The 20,323-nt window shown below is 35.2% G+C and overlaps 1 protein-coding gene across 6 annotated transcripts in view; it reads right to left on the bottom strand.

Moving 5' to 3' along the window:
* Positions 1 to 7,037: 7,037 nt before the first annotated feature.
* Positions 7,038 to 20,323, bottom strand: part of AP3S1 (adaptor related protein complex 3 subunit sigma 1) — a 53,784-nt gene continuing 40,498 nt past the window's right edge. For 2 of the 6 annotated variants that reach the window (XM_070412496.1, XM_070412491.1), the window contains 3 exons: positions 18,146 to 18,217; positions 16,961 to 17,068; positions 7,038 to 7,671 (listed from right to left, as the gene is read on the bottom strand). In XM_070412496.1, coding sequence (XP_070268597.1) covers positions 7,543 to 7,671; positions 16,961 to 17,068; positions 18,146 to 18,217 — 309 coding nt within the window. In that variant the 3' untranslated portion in view covers positions 7,038 to 7,542. Of the gene's footprint in view, positions 7,672 to 9,063; positions 9,112 to 13,458; positions 13,500 to 16,960; positions 17,069 to 18,145; positions 18,218 to 20,323 lie in introns of those variants that run through there. The other 4 variants (XM_070412497.1, XM_070412492.1, XM_070412493.1 and 1 more) reach the window with 4 other exon arrangements.

The following is a 20,323-nucleotide window of genomic DNA, read 5'->3' as shown; positions in this document are numbered from 1 at the left end:
TGAAATGACTGGAGGGCAGCTGTACATTAAAGGTTAAGATAATTCATGGTTATCTGAAGGAAGCATTTCATTTCTGGGAACCAAGTCCTCTACATCTATAAATCTTAGAGTTGTGAGGACAGGAAGCACAAACTCCCCTACATGGGTCACTGGGAGTGATGTAAGCAGAGTACTCCTACTCTACCGCTTAGTGTCTGGACTCAGGTAGTCCACCTGTTGGAAACAGAGCGCTATATAAGGGTTGGTATGTTACATCCTGGAGAATGTTCCCCATCTTCACAGAGTATCTATCATCATGTGTGCCTTTTTAAAAGACCATTATATTGCTCTATCAGTCCAGCAAATTCCGAGTTGGGCAGCAAATTACAAGATCAGTTGATCTCTCTGTTCTGAATTCACTGCTGCACCCCTTTTGCTATGAAGCCCTTTGTGATGCTATGTAGGATCCCAGGTAGGTGCTTGAATAGTGATGCTGGCTATGGCTATGCAGCCAGGAAAGAAAAGCTCATACCCAAGTTGTATCAATTCCAGTAAGGATTAATTCATTACCCTTTCTAAGATGGAAGGGGTCCAAACTTACTTGCCACCAAGTGGCTGCTTGGTTTTCTCAAGGGAAGGTGCTGTATCAGGGGCTCACCATTGATCTCTGTTATTGGTAGATAAAATACAAGGTGGAGCTAAAGTAGGTTTACAGTTGTAAGTACACAAAACAGTTTATTCTTGTATTATTATTTATTAATTGTAGAACTGAGGCTGCCACCCTGACATTGCAGTTAGTTCATTAAGATAATTTACCCATACAAACAACTGTAAACCTACTTTTGCCCCACCCTGTATTTGACACAAGCAGTAGCTAAATCAGCCTTGATGAGTAGAAGGCCCATGCTGTTGGACCATGGGTATCCTCCATTCCTAGCTACTTCATTCAAATTCCCATTGTGCCAAACACTGCAGTGGCCAATAACAGCCACATTAACACTTTGCTGAGTCATTCTACTTGGTGGTGTCTTTGCTGATGAGTAACATCCAATTGATTCAAAAACCTTCATATTTTCATGTTCATTCATATAGATCTACCCACATGCCTCTTCCCTAAACTTTTTGTTCCTGATCTTCTAATCTTTCTTCTTCTAGGTCTTTGGTTAACAACCAAGCCATTAGCTACTGCCTGAGTCTACGTTGTTGATCTGCTCAAAGATACCATATCAGGCACAGCAACTACAAGTGGAGTTACAACTTAGTAAAATTTGGGGCAGTCCACTGTCATCCTCCAGGATCCAACTCTAGGGAACAGACTGGCCAATGAAATGGGGATGTGATGGAGACCACCATTCTAGCATCTTTTAGGTGTTTAAGTGTGGCACTAATATTTTTCTCCTCCCCAAGATGCATATTGCTATATACTTATTATTGTGGCTGACAGTATGGGGACAATTTCTAAGCTTCCACTTAATCTTCCTTTCTACAATAGTTCTTATCTCATAGGCCAAGGAACCACTATAGAATTTCCCCCAAACACTAACAGATATATTGAGTGATGAGGAAAATGACCTCTAGGTGGACCTGTGGACCCAGTGGACTCGCTGAGCTAGATGTGGGCCAAGACTGAACTTATTAATCAGCCCCCTTATGCTCCCACTCTAATACAAACTGGACCTTGCCATGTTTTTGGCTCTAGCTACAACTTCCTGCTCCCTGCCCTGGACTTCTCTGCCACCACAGTTGGAATGTTATAGTAACCTTCTTGGCACTCCTATATGCACTCTAATAGGGACAAAATGGGCATAATGTTTGGTCTCTAGTTATCAACGTCAACTTGGAAACAATGCCTAATAATCCTCAAAATATTGGGTATTTTCTATTTCCCAGTGTATGGTTACCCAAGTCTCTTTAGAGCAGTGGGAAAATAATTAACATGCACTTGCTGTGGTGTGCAGGGTCCTTCCTCTTTCTGTCAATCAGTGAGTTCTGGGTCTGAGAACTAGCTCAGGAACAGAAACTGAACAAGAGTTCATAACATTTTATTGTGATGGCTGCTCTCAGCCTCTTGATCATCCATTTTTTTAAAATTTTATTTCTGATTATAAGATTGGGCAATGCCTTTACTGGTTGGCCATCTATCTGGTGCTTAGGGTTCCATTAACCATCTCCATAGCTTTCTGCAGATCAGGAACTGAGGCTGCCACCCTGACCTTGCAGTTAGTTCATTATTTACCCACTTTGCTCCTGCCAGTTAAGTGCCACAAGCTGGTATCTATTATTTCAGGATCCATCATCTCCATTGTTATTAGGGCACCCAGATCTATAACACCATTTCCTACCATAAGTCCTGGCCTTAAGAAGACAGCCACTACTGAACTTGCTAAATACCCAATGGGGGCTTCAATCTGGGAACTCATGTTCTTATGATCTACATAATCTTCAAAAAAATTTTTTTATAATTGTCTCCCCTACATTTTCTTTTTCTTCCTCTTCTGGAACTGGTCAGAGAGTGAATTACCTATTGGACAGAGAGTGATCCTCTAATTTTACCTTTTCTTATCCATCTATTTGTCTTTTTTTCCTACTTTCTGGGAATCCTCTCAACTTTCTCATCCATTCCTTCATTAAATATTCCATGTTATACTACTTAAAAATATGCCCAAGAGCTTCATCTTGTTCCCCAAATGTTCCTTTCTTGCTCCTATTCTTGACCTTAGCCTGGGTTCCCTAAAAGCAGAGCCTCGAAACAGGCTTATACACAGGCAATTTTGAGAAGAATGTAATACCAGGAAAGTGTAGAAGACGGGCACTAAATGGAGGAGACAAAGTTTAAAATTTAAAAGTAAAAAGAGGATGCAGATAACTGGCTCTCAATCCCAGAGGACTTTCTGAGAAATCTTTATATATATATATATATATATATATATATATATATATATATATATATATATATTTTATTGATTTTTTACAGAGAGGAAGGGAGAGGGATAGAGAGTTAGAAACATCAATGAGAGAGAAACATCGATCAGCTGCCTCCTGCACACTCCCCACTGGGGATGTGCCCACAACGAAGGTACATGCCCTTGACCAGAATCGAACCTGGGACCCTTGAGTCCGCAGGCCGATGCTCTGTCCACTTAGCCAAACCGGTTAGGACGCTGAGAAATCTTTTTGAAATATTCTCAGAACTCTAAGGTACAAAAAGGAGAAATACCTATTCAATTCACAGGTCTCAGATTGGAGTTAATTTTCCCTCAACTCCAAATTGTGCATATAGGAGTGTCAAGGTTACTACATTCCAGTTGGGGTGGCATAGAAGCCCAGGGCAGGGAACAGAAAGTTGTAGTTAGAGCCAAAAACATGGCAAGGTCCAGTTGTAGTTGACCATGAAGAGTTAGTTACTGCAGCAATGTCTGGACTGAGGTTTCTGGAGTGATACACAAAGGGTGTCTGATACAGTGGGACTAGTAATGACTACTTTTAGTTTTTTAAGGTCTTTCCTGTTAGTTTCATTATGTTTTGTGTAGGTCTCTATCTTTCAAATCAGCAGCTCTCCTCAAGTGTTTGATGATCTGTGCTGTGTGCTCATATGCGAGGCCCTAAAAACCAGACTGCAAGCTATGTGTGCATGGGAGAGGCTTTTCAACAGAAGAGCTCTAGTGAAGGATGATATGGATAGCCCTATCAGTAAGAAAATTTAAAACATCATTAATTGTAGGTCTTTTCTCTTGGGCGAATTTCCCTGTGGAAGAATAGACTACGATTTCCTGCTGAGAATAGGGTATAAGCCTGACTGCCCACAATCTGGGTGCTGTGGGGACAAAGCACCAGTGAGAATGTATCTTTAGGGTAATCACCTGGCTCCTAGTTCAGTTCCCCTGTCCTCAACTGTGCTTGTACCTGTAGTCTCCTGTAGGGGAGAATAAAAGGCTAAGGCAATTGCTAAGGTTTGTGATATGGTGAATGGGATAGACAGACTTCTAGATAATTCTCCCATTTTCACTTGTATCTCCAATTCCTAAAATCTTCAGGGTTCTGCAGTGCAAATCCACATGCTTCCACAGTTATTCTACTGCCAACTTAAATTTCAGCTACCTCAATTATATACCTCTCACTTATGTTTTCCAGTTTCCAAAATTATACACCTGTTATCATCTCTCTGATTTTTTTTGACCTTTTGGATTTATATTATTATTTAAAAATTCTTTACCGTCATTCACTTCAGTGTGGTCTGAGAGAACACAAACATAAATGTGTTTAATAATCAATGTTTAACTGGAAGTTTCTGACTTGTTACTTCCCAAAATATTAAAAAGTTTTAAGAGTTATTTAATAGCCTGGCTGACGTGGCTCAATGGTTAAATGTCGACCTGTGAACCAGCAGATCACGTTTGATTCCCAGTCAGGGCACATCTCTGGGTTGCAGGCGCTATCCTCAATGGGGGCGTGCAGGAGGTAGCCAATCAATGATTCTCTCTCATCACTGATGTTTCTATCTCTCTCTCCCTCTCCCTTCTTCTCTGAAATCGAAAATATATTTTTAAATAGTATCCCTTATTGTGCACCATTCATGAATAAACAGTGTAAATGACTTATAATTAGGGCCATTAAATAACTCACTCTCCCTTTTGCCCTTTCTGCTATGGCTCCTTAATGTTTTTCAAACATCTCAAGCATGCCCTTACATATCTGGGCCTTGCCAATGCTATTTCCTCTGTCTGGATTACTCTTGCCCCACAAATCTCCACAACTCCCTCCTTACTACTTCCAGGTTTTTATTCAAATATTACTTCATCAGTGACGCCTTCCCCTACCCACTCTATGGATCACAGTAACAGCCCAACTCACTCCCTAACTCGCTACTCCCTATACCCTTTTCTCCAGCGTTATCTATCTCCACAGTACTTATCATCACCTGACATATTATATATTTATTTGTTTGTGGCCATTTAAATTTATGCTATAATATAAACTATTTTGTTCCCTGCTATATCCAAGTATAGTGGGGCCTTGACTTACGAGTTTAATTCATTCCGTGACGGAGCTCGTAACTCAAATTACTCGTATGTCAAATCACCAGTGAACGAGTGAGACACGAGATGCTGGACTGATGTTGTGGCGTTCTCTGTGACGTTCGCTGCGCCAACTAGCAGTGGGGTATCTGAAGCTGGCTCATAACCCAAATTTTAGCTCGCAACTCAAAGCAAAAAAATCAGCTGAGAGACGGCTCGTATCTCGAAAAATTCGTTAGTCGGGACACTTGTAAGTCAAGGCCCCACTGTACCTAGAACAAGCCTGGCACATAGCTGATGCTCAGTATTTACTAAAGGAAAAAGGAAGGGGAAGAGGAGGAATGTTGATTGGTTGTTTGAGCATTGTATTTCATAGAATATAATGGAAATAAAACCCTTTTGATTGTTTCTTTAGATTAAAGTATGATCTTGTCCAGAGGTTTCCCTAATATGGGCACATCCTTAACAAACAAAACGTAATCTTCCCATAATCCCCCCACCCCCAAAAAAAAGAAAGAAAAAAGAGAAAGGAGGAAATACTGCCAGACTGCCAGGCACTGTGTGTGGTACTGTATATAGCTCCATGAGAACGGGGACTTACTCACCTGGTACAGCAGGCACTTAAACTTTGTCGAATGACTGAAGACCAGGGATCTCCCCGAATGTTGCTTTGTATAACCTTCCTCTAAGACTTTTATACATCTGTGAACTGATGGAAATAATCACCGACTGAATTTCCTGTTGCCTCAACAGGAAGAGGCTTAGAGTCAGATTAATTTTATTTAGAAAAAAATAAAGTGACTTTGCTTACATCCCACAAATCTAACGAAATGTTTCAGAGAACATTTGGGGAGGGAAGACTAGAACTGTAAGGAAAACCTTGGTCTAATTGGAAGAGGAACCCCACCCACTGTCCACAAGGTAAGACCAAATAAGAAAATGTGGGCCAATTATGAGAAATCAGAATACGAATGTTAGGGCTTAGGAAAATAGTATAGCTTTGACTTTGGGATGGGCCAATCAAAAGGAGTTCCAAAGGGTTTTGTGTTCAAAAGAAACTAAGTATTTGCTAAAATTATTTTTCAATATCTGAGCAAGAAGAGAGCAGACTCAAGGTTTAAACCTTTATGTATAAAATGGATTCTACAATTTTTAGAAAAAGATGTCATGTCCCATTCCAAAACTCATCCTAGATAATGTGTTACGAGATACACTACTTTTGATTCTGAAATAATTGAGCTTTAGAATAATTCAGTGAGTTCCCGAATACAGTGAAACTGCAGTTCTTGAACTTAATTCATGCCAGAAGGCTTTTCGAGAAGCGATTTGTTTGAAAACTGAATCATTTCCCCCCAATTGGAAATAATGTAAATTGAATTCATTCATTCCAGACCCCCAAATGATTCCATTTTAACCTTTCTCAGTTGCATTGTTTTGTGAGCACTTTCATACTCTTAGCATTTTAAAGTTGTGCTAATCGTCAATTTTGTATGCCATTTTCAGTAGCCAGATCAATTATTTTTTTTTTAAGCTCTATCGTTGTTCTCACAACTTTCCTTTCCATTTTGCTGCTATCACTAACCTCCGTAGGACCCATGGGGACTTACTGTAAGTATTTAATAATAACAAGCAGCAACAAAAGAAAACAAAAAATATTCACAGCACAATTTCCTGAGATGTTAACAATGTGAGGTTTAGCGGTAAACTGACTCAGACTTGCATATTCTCTCCTTTGTTTGCCACCTGAGAAACACGTGACTGATTATACAGGTATCTGCATGAAAGGGTTGTCCAGTTGAGAACTGAAGTATTTTTTGACCACCGAGACATTTTTTCTGTGAACAACTTGGTCAAGAATTGAATTGTTCGAGATGGGAGATGCTCGAGAACTGAGGTCTGACTGTATTAAAGACAGAAGTATAAATTTAACACACTGTCATTAACAGCTGCTTAACAGTGATAAAATACACTTTTATTTACTTTGTTGAGTAGGAGGGTCATAAAAAAATTATTGCTAAAGTAGATATCAGGCGAACAGAAAGGTGCTTTAAGAGTCCAGTTACCTTGGAGTTTATTTAAACTAAGAGGAAAAGGTCATAATGTTTTCATGCAATACATACTTGATTCTTTAAATAACAATTGTGACAAATAACAGAAAGAATTAAGGAATGCTATACTTGTGATCCATACAAAACTCCAGCAACATTTTGAGTAGTACATAATTTAAAGAAATGCTTCAAACACTTTTCGAAATACTGTTGTTGCCAATACATAGAAGCATGCCTTAGGTGGGCATAGGAATGCAGTTTAGAAAAGAAATTTTTTTAAAAATCACACTGAAACTACTCAATTTCTTTAAAATCACTGAACAAGAAAAACAACATTGAACCACCATACTGATTTTACACAACTTCTATACAGTACCTTGACTTAAATCCAAGAGCAAAAGTTAAGACTCTCCTCCTCTATTTTTGGTAAACAACTGCATGGTAAACTTAGATGACTTTTCCCCCTGGATTTTACCTGGGAGTGGCCTTTTAAATTTTTTTTATTTAAAAGAGGGCAGGTTTGGCACTTTTATACTGATGTCACCAATGTTAATATTTCTTGGGATCTCAGGAAGATTCATATTCTTTACAGCTGAAACAGCACGGGCTGGAGCTCCTGCTAAGCCAGCCTGTATACAAAAGCAAATAAAAGAAAAAGAAGATGTACAACTCAGGTGTAGCTCACCAAAAAACACTAAGAATGGAGGACAATAATAAAAGATTTTCATATAACAAGCTAGAGACCAGATGGTAAGTTTGAATTGATATGGGATGGTTACATTGAAATACTAATCTATAAAGAGAAAACAGTTGACACATTAAAAAATACAGTGAATACATGCAATGACAATGTAAAGATTTAAACACAAATTAAACTGTACCACTTGTATATTACACATAATATTCAAGTGACTAAAAGCTAGATCTCTACCTAATATCTTGATATAATTGACATATAAGCATGAAGCATATTTTACATTAGTTCTCTTTATTGAACATCTCATAACAATCATGATATATTCGGGGGTTTTGCTTTTAAAATGGCATTTATTATCAATACATGCTGTGAAATAAAAACGAAAAGTAATAGATCATGCTTGTTTAGTTTTTTTACTTAGGGCTAATGCCTTAAAACAATAATTTTTTTTTTTTTAATTATGGAGACTATTCTAAACTTAAAGAAAGTTCTAGGACACTTAAAAAAATCAGGCTTTTAAAGTAAAGCCTCAATCCAAAGAGAACAGGTCTGCCGAAAAATGAAACTGCAACAAGAGGATCATTCCAACCTTTTATGCATTAGTAAAGATATAACAATTAAAAATATTCTGTCATATCAAGTGGATTCAACAACATATATTTAGTTTACAAAATACAAATTTAAAGAATAGCATAAATGTAAAAGATAGCATATATAAAATTTAAAATTTATAAATAAAATTTAAAATTCTCAGTACCATTATTGTACAATATTTGGCTTTTATCTTAGTAGGAAAATTTATAATTTTGTGAAGTAATTTTGAAAGAAAATATGCTTAAAAATAAAAGAAAAATGAACACATATCATTTTTCTCAAGTAGCTACATTAACAGTATTTGTACTTTTAAGGATTAATTTATATACCAATTCAATTTCATCAATTTTTAGTCATGCTATATAGTAAAGCCAACAAACATCTCAATTCTGTGGCATACATTGTCTTGCACAAAGATGACAATTAAGTAACAAAAACAAATCTTCAACTTTGATTAGATTACATATATATAGGGGTTGGCAACAGTAGGTTTACAGTTGTTTGTATGGAAAATAATACAAATAATCAATAATTAATAAATAATAATAATGCAAGAATAAACTCTAGTTTGCTTACAACTGTAAACCTAATTTAGCCCACTCCTATATAAGAAGCAATGTTCATGTTAGTAGGACACTAATTTTAAAGTCCCGTTTTGTAATTTTAGATCATTTTTCTTATGTAATCCTACCTCTTTTGTTAATTAAAAAAATAATAATAAAGCTGTTACCTGAGAAAAATCTTGACTGATACAAAATAGGCCAGTGTAAACTATTTGCTGAATAAAGGATACAAACATTGTTAAGCAATGAAATAAAAGCCATGGATTATCAAGTCAGAATTGGAAATAATAGAAAAATCAGTAAAGTAGTATTAATAGAGGTGGTTCACACAGGCAATGCTAAGGGTGATATGGACGAAACACTCCATACGCAATTAAAGACTTAATAGAGCTGGGACTTCAATTTCTGTAATTTAATAGGGATTAGTTGTTTTGATGTATTATTAAAAATTTGATTGACCTCTACATTTATGCCTACCTGAAGTAATGCAGTTTTTGTTACACCTTACTTTTCTCCCATTGCCCCCAAAGACAAAGATATATATGAATATTACTTAGGGTAGCATAAATCATATTGAAAAGGGTCTTTAAGCTGATCATTTCAAGAGAATCAAAGAATAATTAAGTTCAAATAGCTTTCCCATGTTATAGGCTCTCTTCCTTTTAACAGGAAGTATGTTGTCTGCCAACGGCACAAAAATTATTTTACAAAATCACAGATATCCTGGAACTAGTATCATTTTTCGAGGTAGAATGAATTTTATAATTTTTCTAAATAACAAACCAATTTGCTACTATTGTTACTTTGAAATTTCTATACAGGGTACAAATGATGACTAGGCTATAGAAAAGTATTGTTTAAGATATTTAAATATAAATATTTTTAAAGGTATAAATTATTAGAGGATTTTGTGAAAAAGAGAAAAGATAAATATGTGTGTGTTTTACTGGATGCTATGATTTATATTATAAATAGTTAAAGTAATTGTTTTCAGTATTAAACTAAATATAATTGTCAAGACGCCTTCTTTTCCATAATTCCCTATATGAACAGCTAAACTGAACTTAAGCAGAGAAAATGAGAATAAAAATGCCGTCTATTAGGTTTCATTAGATTAAGTAATTTCTTTGTGACCAAAGATGGTGTCAACAGTTGGTTACTAATGAGAATATATAAAATCAATAGAGCAGTAGATTTAAGTAGTATATTTGTGCCAAGTTCTTATTATGTAAAACCAAAAGAAGTTTCTAAGTACAACAAATTACAATTCTTTTAAACATAAGCAGCAAGCCATAGACATGCAAAGGATGATAACTACTCAGAACACGCAAATGGATTAAGAGAATCAAATTATTTCTCAAGCATGTTCAATACTTTTGTGTAGAATGTCATGAATTTAAATGGTACAAAATTTTAAAATTGTGATGTGTATGTCAATTAAATTGTAATTAAAGAAACATTTTAAGAAAGCAGATTCTACAGAATATAAAATGTTAAGGAAAAATACAAGAAGGACTGTTGATTACTAAGTAGATGCTTATATGAGCTGTTAATGTTTATATACAAAAACTTAGGGCTTAAAAAAAAACAAACTTCATGTTACCAGGTAGTCAACATCCTAACTGCTATAAAATCAATTTCATTTTCAGACTTCCATGAAAGTGAAGTCTGAAACATTTTATTAAAGAATAAATCATAATTTGCCATTAGAAAATCAATTTGCCAACACTGAAATATAATTTTCATCTTAGTTTTCTTCTCAGTAAAGATATATTCAAAGCAACAAGACAACTTACACTCAAATTTATAGAAATGAGGTTTACCTGACTTCTTAGTAATTTATACAATTTAAAATGTAAAATGACAGTACAACATAGTTCTTAAAGATTTAGGATTACATAGTTGACACAAGCAGAAAAAAAAGGAATGAAATCCTACTGGAGAAATAACTTGTTTCCATCTATGTTATTTTACTTGAGCACCACCATGGCACGTAAACTGCAGCAACTCCACTAACAAAAACAAATATATGAACCCAAAGCTGTTAAGAGTATGAATTAGATGAAGGAATGAAGTACAGTATATAAAAGAATGGTCATGTTTTCTCTCCCATGAGATTAAATAAATTAACAGAATTAAGAGAAAGAAAACAAAATGAAGTCTGCAAGTATACCAAAATGAGGCCAAACAGATAGAAGACTTATACAGACATACTCTTGGAAATTTCAAGCACTGGAATCACAAAGATAATAATGGATGGATATGATTTTTTTTTAAATTTTGTTTTTAAATTGCCAGACCCAAAAATAAACAAAATATGTGCAAGCAAAACTAAAAAAGCAGCATTACTAAAATATATTTTAAAAAATCTGAAAGCTCCCTTTTCCTCATGCAATAGCAATTAACTTTCTTGAAGGGGAAAGGAAAGAATCTAAATATTTATTTTATCTAAGACATAAAATACCAACCTACCATCTTAAAATATTTTTTAAGCCTGAAATATAGCATAAGAAGATGGTAGTTGGAACAATTTGTACATACTAAAACCTTTACCCACCCTTCCTTCTGGAAGTTGGTATATGCACAGTCAAAATTTTGACCTAACAGCAAAGTGAAAGAACATCAACATTAATAAACACAATATTAAATGGTTTCAGACTCAAAATCATTAACAAAATAATGGCAGATTTTTAAACATGTTTTGAATGGAATAGAAAATGCCAATATTTTAATTTCTGAATGTATGGTAAAATAACTTTTAATCTGGGAATTTATAAGAGGCTTGCTCTTTGCTTTAAGGGCAGTGCTTTAATACTGCAATTATAAACAAAGAGATGAGAAATAGTGATGACAATCCTCTAGTGAGTAAGAATATGGTATTTTATTAAAAATTTTATCAACATTAGAATATTTTATATAATCTTCATTTATAGTTTAATTTCTAGCACAAGAAGTGCCTGTGTGAAAATAATATAGTAGACTAATGCCATTCATGGATTTAATATAACTATTTTTGACCTCAGGGGTCCCCACTGTAATTTTGTAGAACAGAATAACTGCATGTCAACATAGAGGGGCAGAACCAACTCACAGGTTGACTTCCCAACATCTGTTACTTAAGTCCCTTTTCTTATTCTATACTCTTTAAAAATAGAAACTTGATTTTAAAAAGTAAAAAAGCCAATTACTAGTTCTAGGTATGGAAGTTAAAAGACCCAAGTGGTTGATGGTTCTTTGTTAGAAAATAGCAATTTAATATAAATTAAAAACTGGAACACTGGCAGTGATTTGGATCAATAGAATGACTTATTTATTTTCTATTGCAAGGATAAAGTAATATGGATCTAGGGACCAAATGTGGTACACCCAGCTTCACAATATAGCCTATGATCCTGGGATAAGATCTTAGAAAATCACCTGTCTGATGCTGCTTCTTAAACACATCCAGAAAGCAATAATTTAGTGGCTAAATAGCCATATTCTCAGTGACATTTTCCTAATGATAAGGTAGGTAATCTAACTTGTTAAGTTGATAGATTTTTTTTCCTTCATAGGGCTCAATAAAGTATTTTTATTTTGAAGTTTTTAAATGGGGTCCTATAAACATTTTCATTTTTCCTGAAATGGCTTTGTACAAAAAAGTTGTTGCTCATCTACAGAGAAATGTTTAAAAAGTAATTCAAACAGTTAACTATGGTGTAAAAAATTTTTTTCGGAGAAAATTTAGTTTCGCAAAGCTAGTAGTCTATTAAAAACATTTCTAATATTTGCCAATATGCTTCGCAAAAACACTCAAAGTTTATAATATTTTTTGTCTTATTACGATATGTTTGGATGTTAGAAGGTTCCTACAGTAGAAATCCACTCTATTTTGGTAAATATATTTAATTCCATTTTTTAGAACATTTAATTCAATTTTAATAATTTCTGATCTTGTTTTTTATTGGCTACTTTTAATATGTACCTATTAGTCAAAACTAGTAAAAGCAATTCTGTTAAGACTTTGGAATTGCAGTACTATTTAACAGTCACTGTTCTAAGCCTTCACTGTTTCCTACTTTGTATGCAAAACTTTGAAGGCTCAGCTTTTGGGTTTTAAATTCACAGTTTCCAAAACCTAGAAGGCAATTTTGTGTTAGAATCCTAATTTAGAAAGATGAGGGGAAAAATCTATGAGTGTTAAAGTAAGATTGGTTCTGCCACATGATGCTCAAAATAAATTCTAAATTTAACATACCAAATAAATTGTCATTTCTACAAAATGTAATGTCAGTTAAATGACAATGTTTAAAAATAATAACAAAAAACTTAATCTTTCCTTTCACAATGCAGGCAGACAAAACAGAACAAAGATGACATTGATGATATACTAGAAAAATACACTAAGTCCAATAAAAGATGAGGAAACTACAAGGAGAAACTAGAATGAAAAATAGGCTACAGGGACTATATGGGTTCATTAACACAAAGAATTTTTGAGTCTGGCCTACATAATTAATTGCCTTTGACATCATTTTGCTTTCCCTTTTGTTAAAGTACATTTTTCTCAAAGTCAGCAATACCTTGTCTACCTGTCCTGTCTGGGAGATTGAAAGATAAAGGTCTGTAAAGAGAAGAATGGAAAGAGCTAGAAAGATCAGATGTTCGGAAAAAAAAGAGGACTAACTTTAAAAAAGTAGTAACTGAAATCAGAGTCATTTTTCATCTTAAAAATAACATGAAATACATAAAAACTAACAAGTCTCCCCAACCCATCCTCCTCCACCCACAGGGAGTCCTTTCATTCCTAGGCAACTTCCTGGGTGCCTTTTAGACTTTTCCCAAATCCCACCAACTTCCCAGCTTAACCCCTCCTTTCACAAGATCCCAATGTTACAAGCAAACCATTTTTCTATCAAAGCAGGATAGCTGAAAATACACTGAAAGCATATCTTTGCTTCTTCTCTCTTTAACCAGTTAACTGCCACGATATTTTGAATTTGATTAAAAAGGTCCACTGTATGCGTCTATAGAAGCTTATTGCGTACAAATGGTTAAAGATCTGGGTGATCTTTGCTCCTACCTGTCTAGGTATTGGGAATGAAACTGGTTCACTTTTGATTGTTCTCTTTTGATTGATACTACCATTAATCCAAAATAATAAAATTTTTGAAATCTGACAAAGTAAAGGCACCTAGATAGACCTATGATATATTTTAAGAGCTTATCTTAAATTAAACCCAGGCTGATTTTTAAAAGATAAATGCTATTCTACATATCACTTAAATTAACTTTAAAAATAAGATAACCAGATCTTGTCATCAATTATAATACTCTGAATTTTAATTAAGCCTTTCATGGTAAGTTTTTGTTTACATAATAGATCTTAATTAAATTAGTAATTTTGGGTTATTCTGCATTCATATGTTTGGTAGATATAACCAATTTAAGTAACCTGGAAATAGAACTCACATGAAAATTTCTGACATTTCCGTGTGTCTAAAATAAAGCTGGTAGACTTCTAAAGATACTTAAAATATATGAAAATTACTGAAAAATTACAAAAAGTCAACATTATATTTCAACACAATTTCTTAAAATATGATCAGGACTAAAGAGTCTCACTTTGACTTTTTTATAACTAAATATTAGCAGACATCACATATAGAGAAACACTTACTGAACATATGTTGGGTTTTATCCCCAATCAGATTTAAAATATACTTTCTTGTAAAGGAGACAAAAAACAAAACAAAACTAATGTGGTAGCAGATAACAACTAACTATATATTAAAAGATTATTAGTGGATGAAAAATGGGAGTATTCACTAATATTCAGAACTATTTAAAATAGTATAGTATTCTTATAACTTTCTATCAAAAATGTAAATTCTGCATTTCACTGCTCTTTATAAATTAAAAAACTGCTTAACAAAATATCACTGAATAACCAAAAAACAAATATCCATTATGCAATTATTATAGGTCTTTTATGACTTTTGTCAATATTACATACATCACACACTAAGGAGAGAAAAAAAAAGAAAAGGACACCACCAATGGAAAGGTGTTTAAATACCTGGAAATTTTCAATGTGAAAATTCCAGGCAAGAAGTCTATATATTTTTACAGATGATTACACAGAATTGACATTATCACATCCATTCATTTTATAGTGATTAATGGATTGTGTCACTGTCCGTCTCTTGGCATTTAAAATCTGTAACCATCGTTTTGTAATGAAAAGTTTAACAGATGATATAAATTGGCGAGATGGATTAGAGGAGATGTCTGGGATTTGTGTTGCAGCAGAGATGGAGTGGAGGTATTTAGCCTTCTGCCCTATGGTGCCACTGAGAAGGGACAGGACCTTTCGGAGGTACCTGTGAAGAAAGGGGAGCAGGACCTCTCCCTCCTCCAGATTCCTACCCTCTAGTGCCAGCCCCCTGTGAACTTCATCCCAAAGTGGAGCCGGGATAGAGCACAGGTTTGGGTGCTGGATGAAAGACAAGGGGGTGATTTGTGAGTCCCATGTAAATTTGTACATTGAACTATTTATGTTTGCATATATATTTGGTGTGCATGTAAAATGAGCCAATAAACCAGATTGTGTGTAAAAAGAAATTTTCAAATTATAATTTTAAGACTTTGAAAAACTACAGCTTAGAGTTTATAGTAAATCTTTTACTATACATTATATATTGCAAACCAACCACACTAAATAATATTCTGAATTGTTTTCCTTGTCCTAGTTTAATCTAGTTTATATTTTCCCCTTTCAAAAACCAATGCTTGAAAAATTGGCTGTAGAACACACAAAATACATAGTTACTTAAAAGAGCCATAATTTTAAGCTCTTCACTATTATAAGTCTCTCCTTTGGAAAACCAATAGGGATGGTAAATTGAGATAAGAAGAAATTTTAAATAAAACACTGGTAAATGATTTTATCAAAGTTTCAACTGTTTTTAACCCTCAGATTTCAGATTTATCCACCATCCTGTGTTTTATTCAGTTCTAATGAGCATAGTATTTATTTGTATTAAACTGATCCTTTAAAGTACCAATAAATTAATAATTCTTCAGAACTCACCTGTTGTGAATTAATGCTAACAGTTTTAATATCTTGCTGCTTTTATAGTACTTTATACCAACCAAACATCTGAACTTGTCCTAATAATTATAAAATATATTTTCCTAATCTGAGTTATGACTATAAATACCAAAGGTAAGAGTATCCTCAAACACATCACTGAATGAGATATTAAGATGTTATCTATCTAAACTTCTGCTACAGTAATAAATAACCAAAATAATATGAACTTGAGTGGCTCTGCTAAAGCACCAGTCACTAATATTCAGCCTAGTACATGTGGGAGGAGTCACTAAATTCCAAAGTAGGGTTTTATACAATGCTAAAGTGCTGGCTGGTCCCCATTCACCTAACCTAACAGAACAAAGTTAGCACTGCATAACTAACCAAATCTTTCCTTTATAGAATACAATAAAAGCCATGAATATATGTATCAATGAATAAAATATATGACTTAGCAAACTGGTCAGTGACCTTTGGGTAGGATCCAGAATTAAAAGATTAAGGCACTGAATTTCCCTTTTCAATATGTACTCAGGCTTGCTAAGCACCTATTATAACTTACTATTTCCTCATGAGAATTCCATTGCCTTTTCTTTCCTCTTCCAGAAATAGTTTTATAATGCTAAATTTATATATCTTTAAAATATAAGTTTTAAGATGTCCTTGATAATTACTGACTAATGTTTTAGAAAGCTAATATTCCATTTTCAAGTAAATAATTTCATTTTTAAGCAGTAAGAATTTGGAATTGTGTTAATTACCCAAGGCAGGTATGACCATGGCTAAAAGAAGGATGCACAACTACTTGGTGGGTAGTAGCCACAGAACATCTGGCATACTACAATATGTATATCCCACTTAAAAACTGGATAAGCATACCAATTGTACCTAAAGGTGATACTAAAGGACAAACAGTGAAAGCTACAAATCATGCATAACTTATGACCATGTTTACCACCTTCACTAACTAGAGCACTTTCTGCTCTTACCTCAGATTTCTCCAGTTTATTTTGTGCATCAATTTGTGTAACAATCTCATTCATGTTGGTCTCCAATACCATTCCCCCCATCACCATTTCTGCAAGAATATTGTGAACCTAAAGGGAAAAAAATAATACACGCCTATAAAGAAAACTCACTATAAAAACGTTTCATAATTCCAGTAGTTTTTGGTTTAAATACTGCTGTGTCTACTTTATGAGCTGTATAATAAAATAATTTGGAATGAAGGCTTAAAACCTGCTTTCATCACTACTGTGAAGCTTTAGGCAGTTATATATAACCTCTTTAAGTCTTATTTTAATGGGCTATAAAACAGAGATAATAATAGCATCTCCTTCATAGATTGCTGAAAAAATTAAATGAGGTCATCCATGGAAGTACCCAAAACAAAGTAAATGATCAATAAATATTAGCTACCTAATGATTTTGTTAGAGAGAAGAAGTGAGAGATAGAAACATCAATGATGAGAGAGAATCACTGATCAGCTATCTCCTGTACACCCCACAACCTGGGCATGTGCCCTGACTGGGAAACGAACTGCAACCTCTTGGTTCACAGGTCAACGCTCAACTGAGCCACACCGATCAGACAGAAGGTAAGGTAATTTTTTAAAATCACTTTTTTGCTAAAAATTTAGGCCACTTATTTCAGACTATTTTATTCAATGGCTTAATAATTCAAAGCAATGTTAAATTACATAACCTTAATACAGAAAAAAATCTATATATAGTAAAAGTGGAATCTCTTTCTTCTAAATTCTGTATTACCAATACCCAATAATACTGATTAGAAAACTCAGTCATTCTTCCCTTCTCTTACCTCCAGCTTTCAATAGGCTATCAGGGTCCTACTCTACTCTCTTTCATCCTTACTATACTGTCTTAGTTCATTTCTTTCTGGACTACTGCAACAGATTCCTAAATTGATTTCTCTGTTTTTAATCTCCTACTTAACAATCCAACTTCCAAAAAAGAGCTACCACTCCTTTTCTGTCTGTGAAAATATCTACTAATCCTTAAAAATCCAGTTTAAATGTAATTTCCTCCATTCACACAATCCTAGGAAGAGAATAAAAATAGCCTTATTCACTAAATACATTTTTACTTTGCAAATAAAACAACATTTTTCTCAGGTAAAAAGCTTAGAAGATTTGACAATATAGAAGTAGTACCTTGTCTACATGGAAAATTAAATCCAGTTCACAGACATTTTCAAAACACTTGTCTAATGTTTCCACAAATACCTAAGGAAAAAGAAAAGAGAAAAAGTTAAAAGCTTTTGAGAACTGTGTAAGTTCATTCAAATCTATTATCTATAAGGCAGACAATCTTGTGACAAAAACTTTTATAAATCTATTATTACACTAGAGGCCCGGTGCACAAAATTTATGCACGGGAGGGGGATGGGTGTGTGTGTCTCTCAGCTCAGCCTGCACCCTCTCCAATCTGGAACCACTTGGGGGATGTCTGACTGCCAATTTAAAACCCTCTCACAATCTGGGACTGCTGGCTCCCAACCGCTCACCTGTCTGCCTGCCAGCCTGATCACCCCAACCGCTTCTGACTGCCAGCCTGATCACCTCCTAACCACTCCCCTGCCAGCCCGATCGTTCCCAACTGACCTCCCCTGTCGGCCTGATTGCCCCCAACTGCCCTCTCTTGCTGGCCCAATTGCCCTCAACTGTCCTCCCCTGCCGGCCATCTTGTGATGACATGGGGGCGGTCATCTTGTGAGGGCATGATGGTCAATTTGCATATCACCTCTTTATTATATAGGATATCTGTTTTTTAATTAAAACATTATATTAAGTGCAAAATAAGTAATTATAAACTATTCTTCATGTAAACTACTTTTCAATACATTAATATATAAAACAAACATAGCTGAAAATAAGAACTAGAAATTCTTAGCACCTTTTACCTACAAAGCACCGGAAAATACTCAAATCAAACTCCCTATCCTCATGTGAGGAAAAAGAAAGCTTATTAGTACTTTATCAGGCCTTGGCTTGTGTGGCTCAGTTGATTGAGCATAGTCCCATGAACCAAAAGGTCACTGTTTTGATTCCCTGTCAGGGCACATGCCCAGGTTGTGGATTCAATCTCCAGTCAGGGTGTGTGTGGGAGGCAACCAATTGATATTTCTCCCTCATACTGAAGTCTCTCTCTCTCTCTCAAATCAATAAAAAACATATTTTTTAAAAAGAAGAATTTTATCAGGATAGATGGGCATAGTCCAAGTCACTATCACATCTAATGTAACCAGTAATTTCCAATTAGCAAATCAGTATAAAAGATCTCTAAAAATTACTTATGGAAAGAACAGTCTTTGGAATCAGACTTCCTGGGTTCAAACTCTGGCTTGAATACCTTCTATGACCATATATGAGAAAGGATTAACTCAGCCAACATGGCTTGCTGAAAACTACACATTCCCCAAAATGATCTGATTTCAGACTAGCCCTCAGCTAGCTCCTGGGAACCGAGCCCTTGGAAAATTCTGTCTGACAAGAGTGTTTAATGGGCCTGTGGTCTTGGGCCACACTGTACATATGAGCAGTTTATGCTACCAATATGATTTACGGCAAACATCTCTTTTTCTCTGAGGTTCAGGAACTTAATAATCAAGGTCAGTCACACAGGTGCTACGTACCTATATGACTGACCCCCAATAAAAATTCTGGACACCCAGGCTAAGATGAGCTTCCCTGGTTGGGGACACTTTGCACATATCATCATATATCACTTCTGGGGGAATTAAGCACATCTGTGTGACTCCAGGGGGAAGGGACACCTGGAAGATTGCACCTGGTTCCATCAGACTTTTCCTCATATGTTTTTATGATTTTACTCTGTATCCTTTCACAATAAACCCTCACCATGAGCCTAGCAACTTCTGAGTCCTGTGAATCCTAGTAAATCATTCAGATGACCTTGGGACCTCTGATACAAACAATTTCTAAAATTCTACCTATTTGTATTTCTATTCCTACTATCTTTCTCAATGGTAGCTTTCACAGACAGAGTAACTATTCAATTTATCATCCAAATTGGGGGAGGGGGGGATTAAGAGTAAAAAAGAGCATCCATTAATTATTATTATCCTACTAGAGGCCCAGTGCACGGAATTCATTCACTGGGTGGGTATCTCTCAGCCCAACCTGCCCTCTCTCACAGTCTGGGAGCCCTCAGGGGGTGTCCTACTGATGGCTTGTGGGGAGCGGGCCTAAGTCACAGTCTGACCACAGCAGCTCGGAGCACGCCCCCCTGGACAAGTCTGTGGGTCTACTGGGGGTCTTGCTCCCAGGGCAGGCAGTGCAGTGTGCCTGCCCTCAAACCCCTGGTGGGAG

The sequence above is a fragment of the Myotis yumanensis genome, unplaced genomic scaffold, assembly GCF_028538775.1.
Source record: "Myotis yumanensis isolate MYYU_CA2020_CCGP unplaced genomic scaffold, mMyoYum1.0.hap1 SCAF_4, whole genome shotgun sequence".
Classification (NCBI taxonomy): domain Eukaryota; kingdom Metazoa; phylum Chordata; class Mammalia; order Chiroptera; family Vespertilionidae; genus Myotis; species Myotis yumanensis.
Note: the sequence above shows the minus strand (reverse complement) of the source record. Positions and strands in the feature narration are given on the sequence as shown.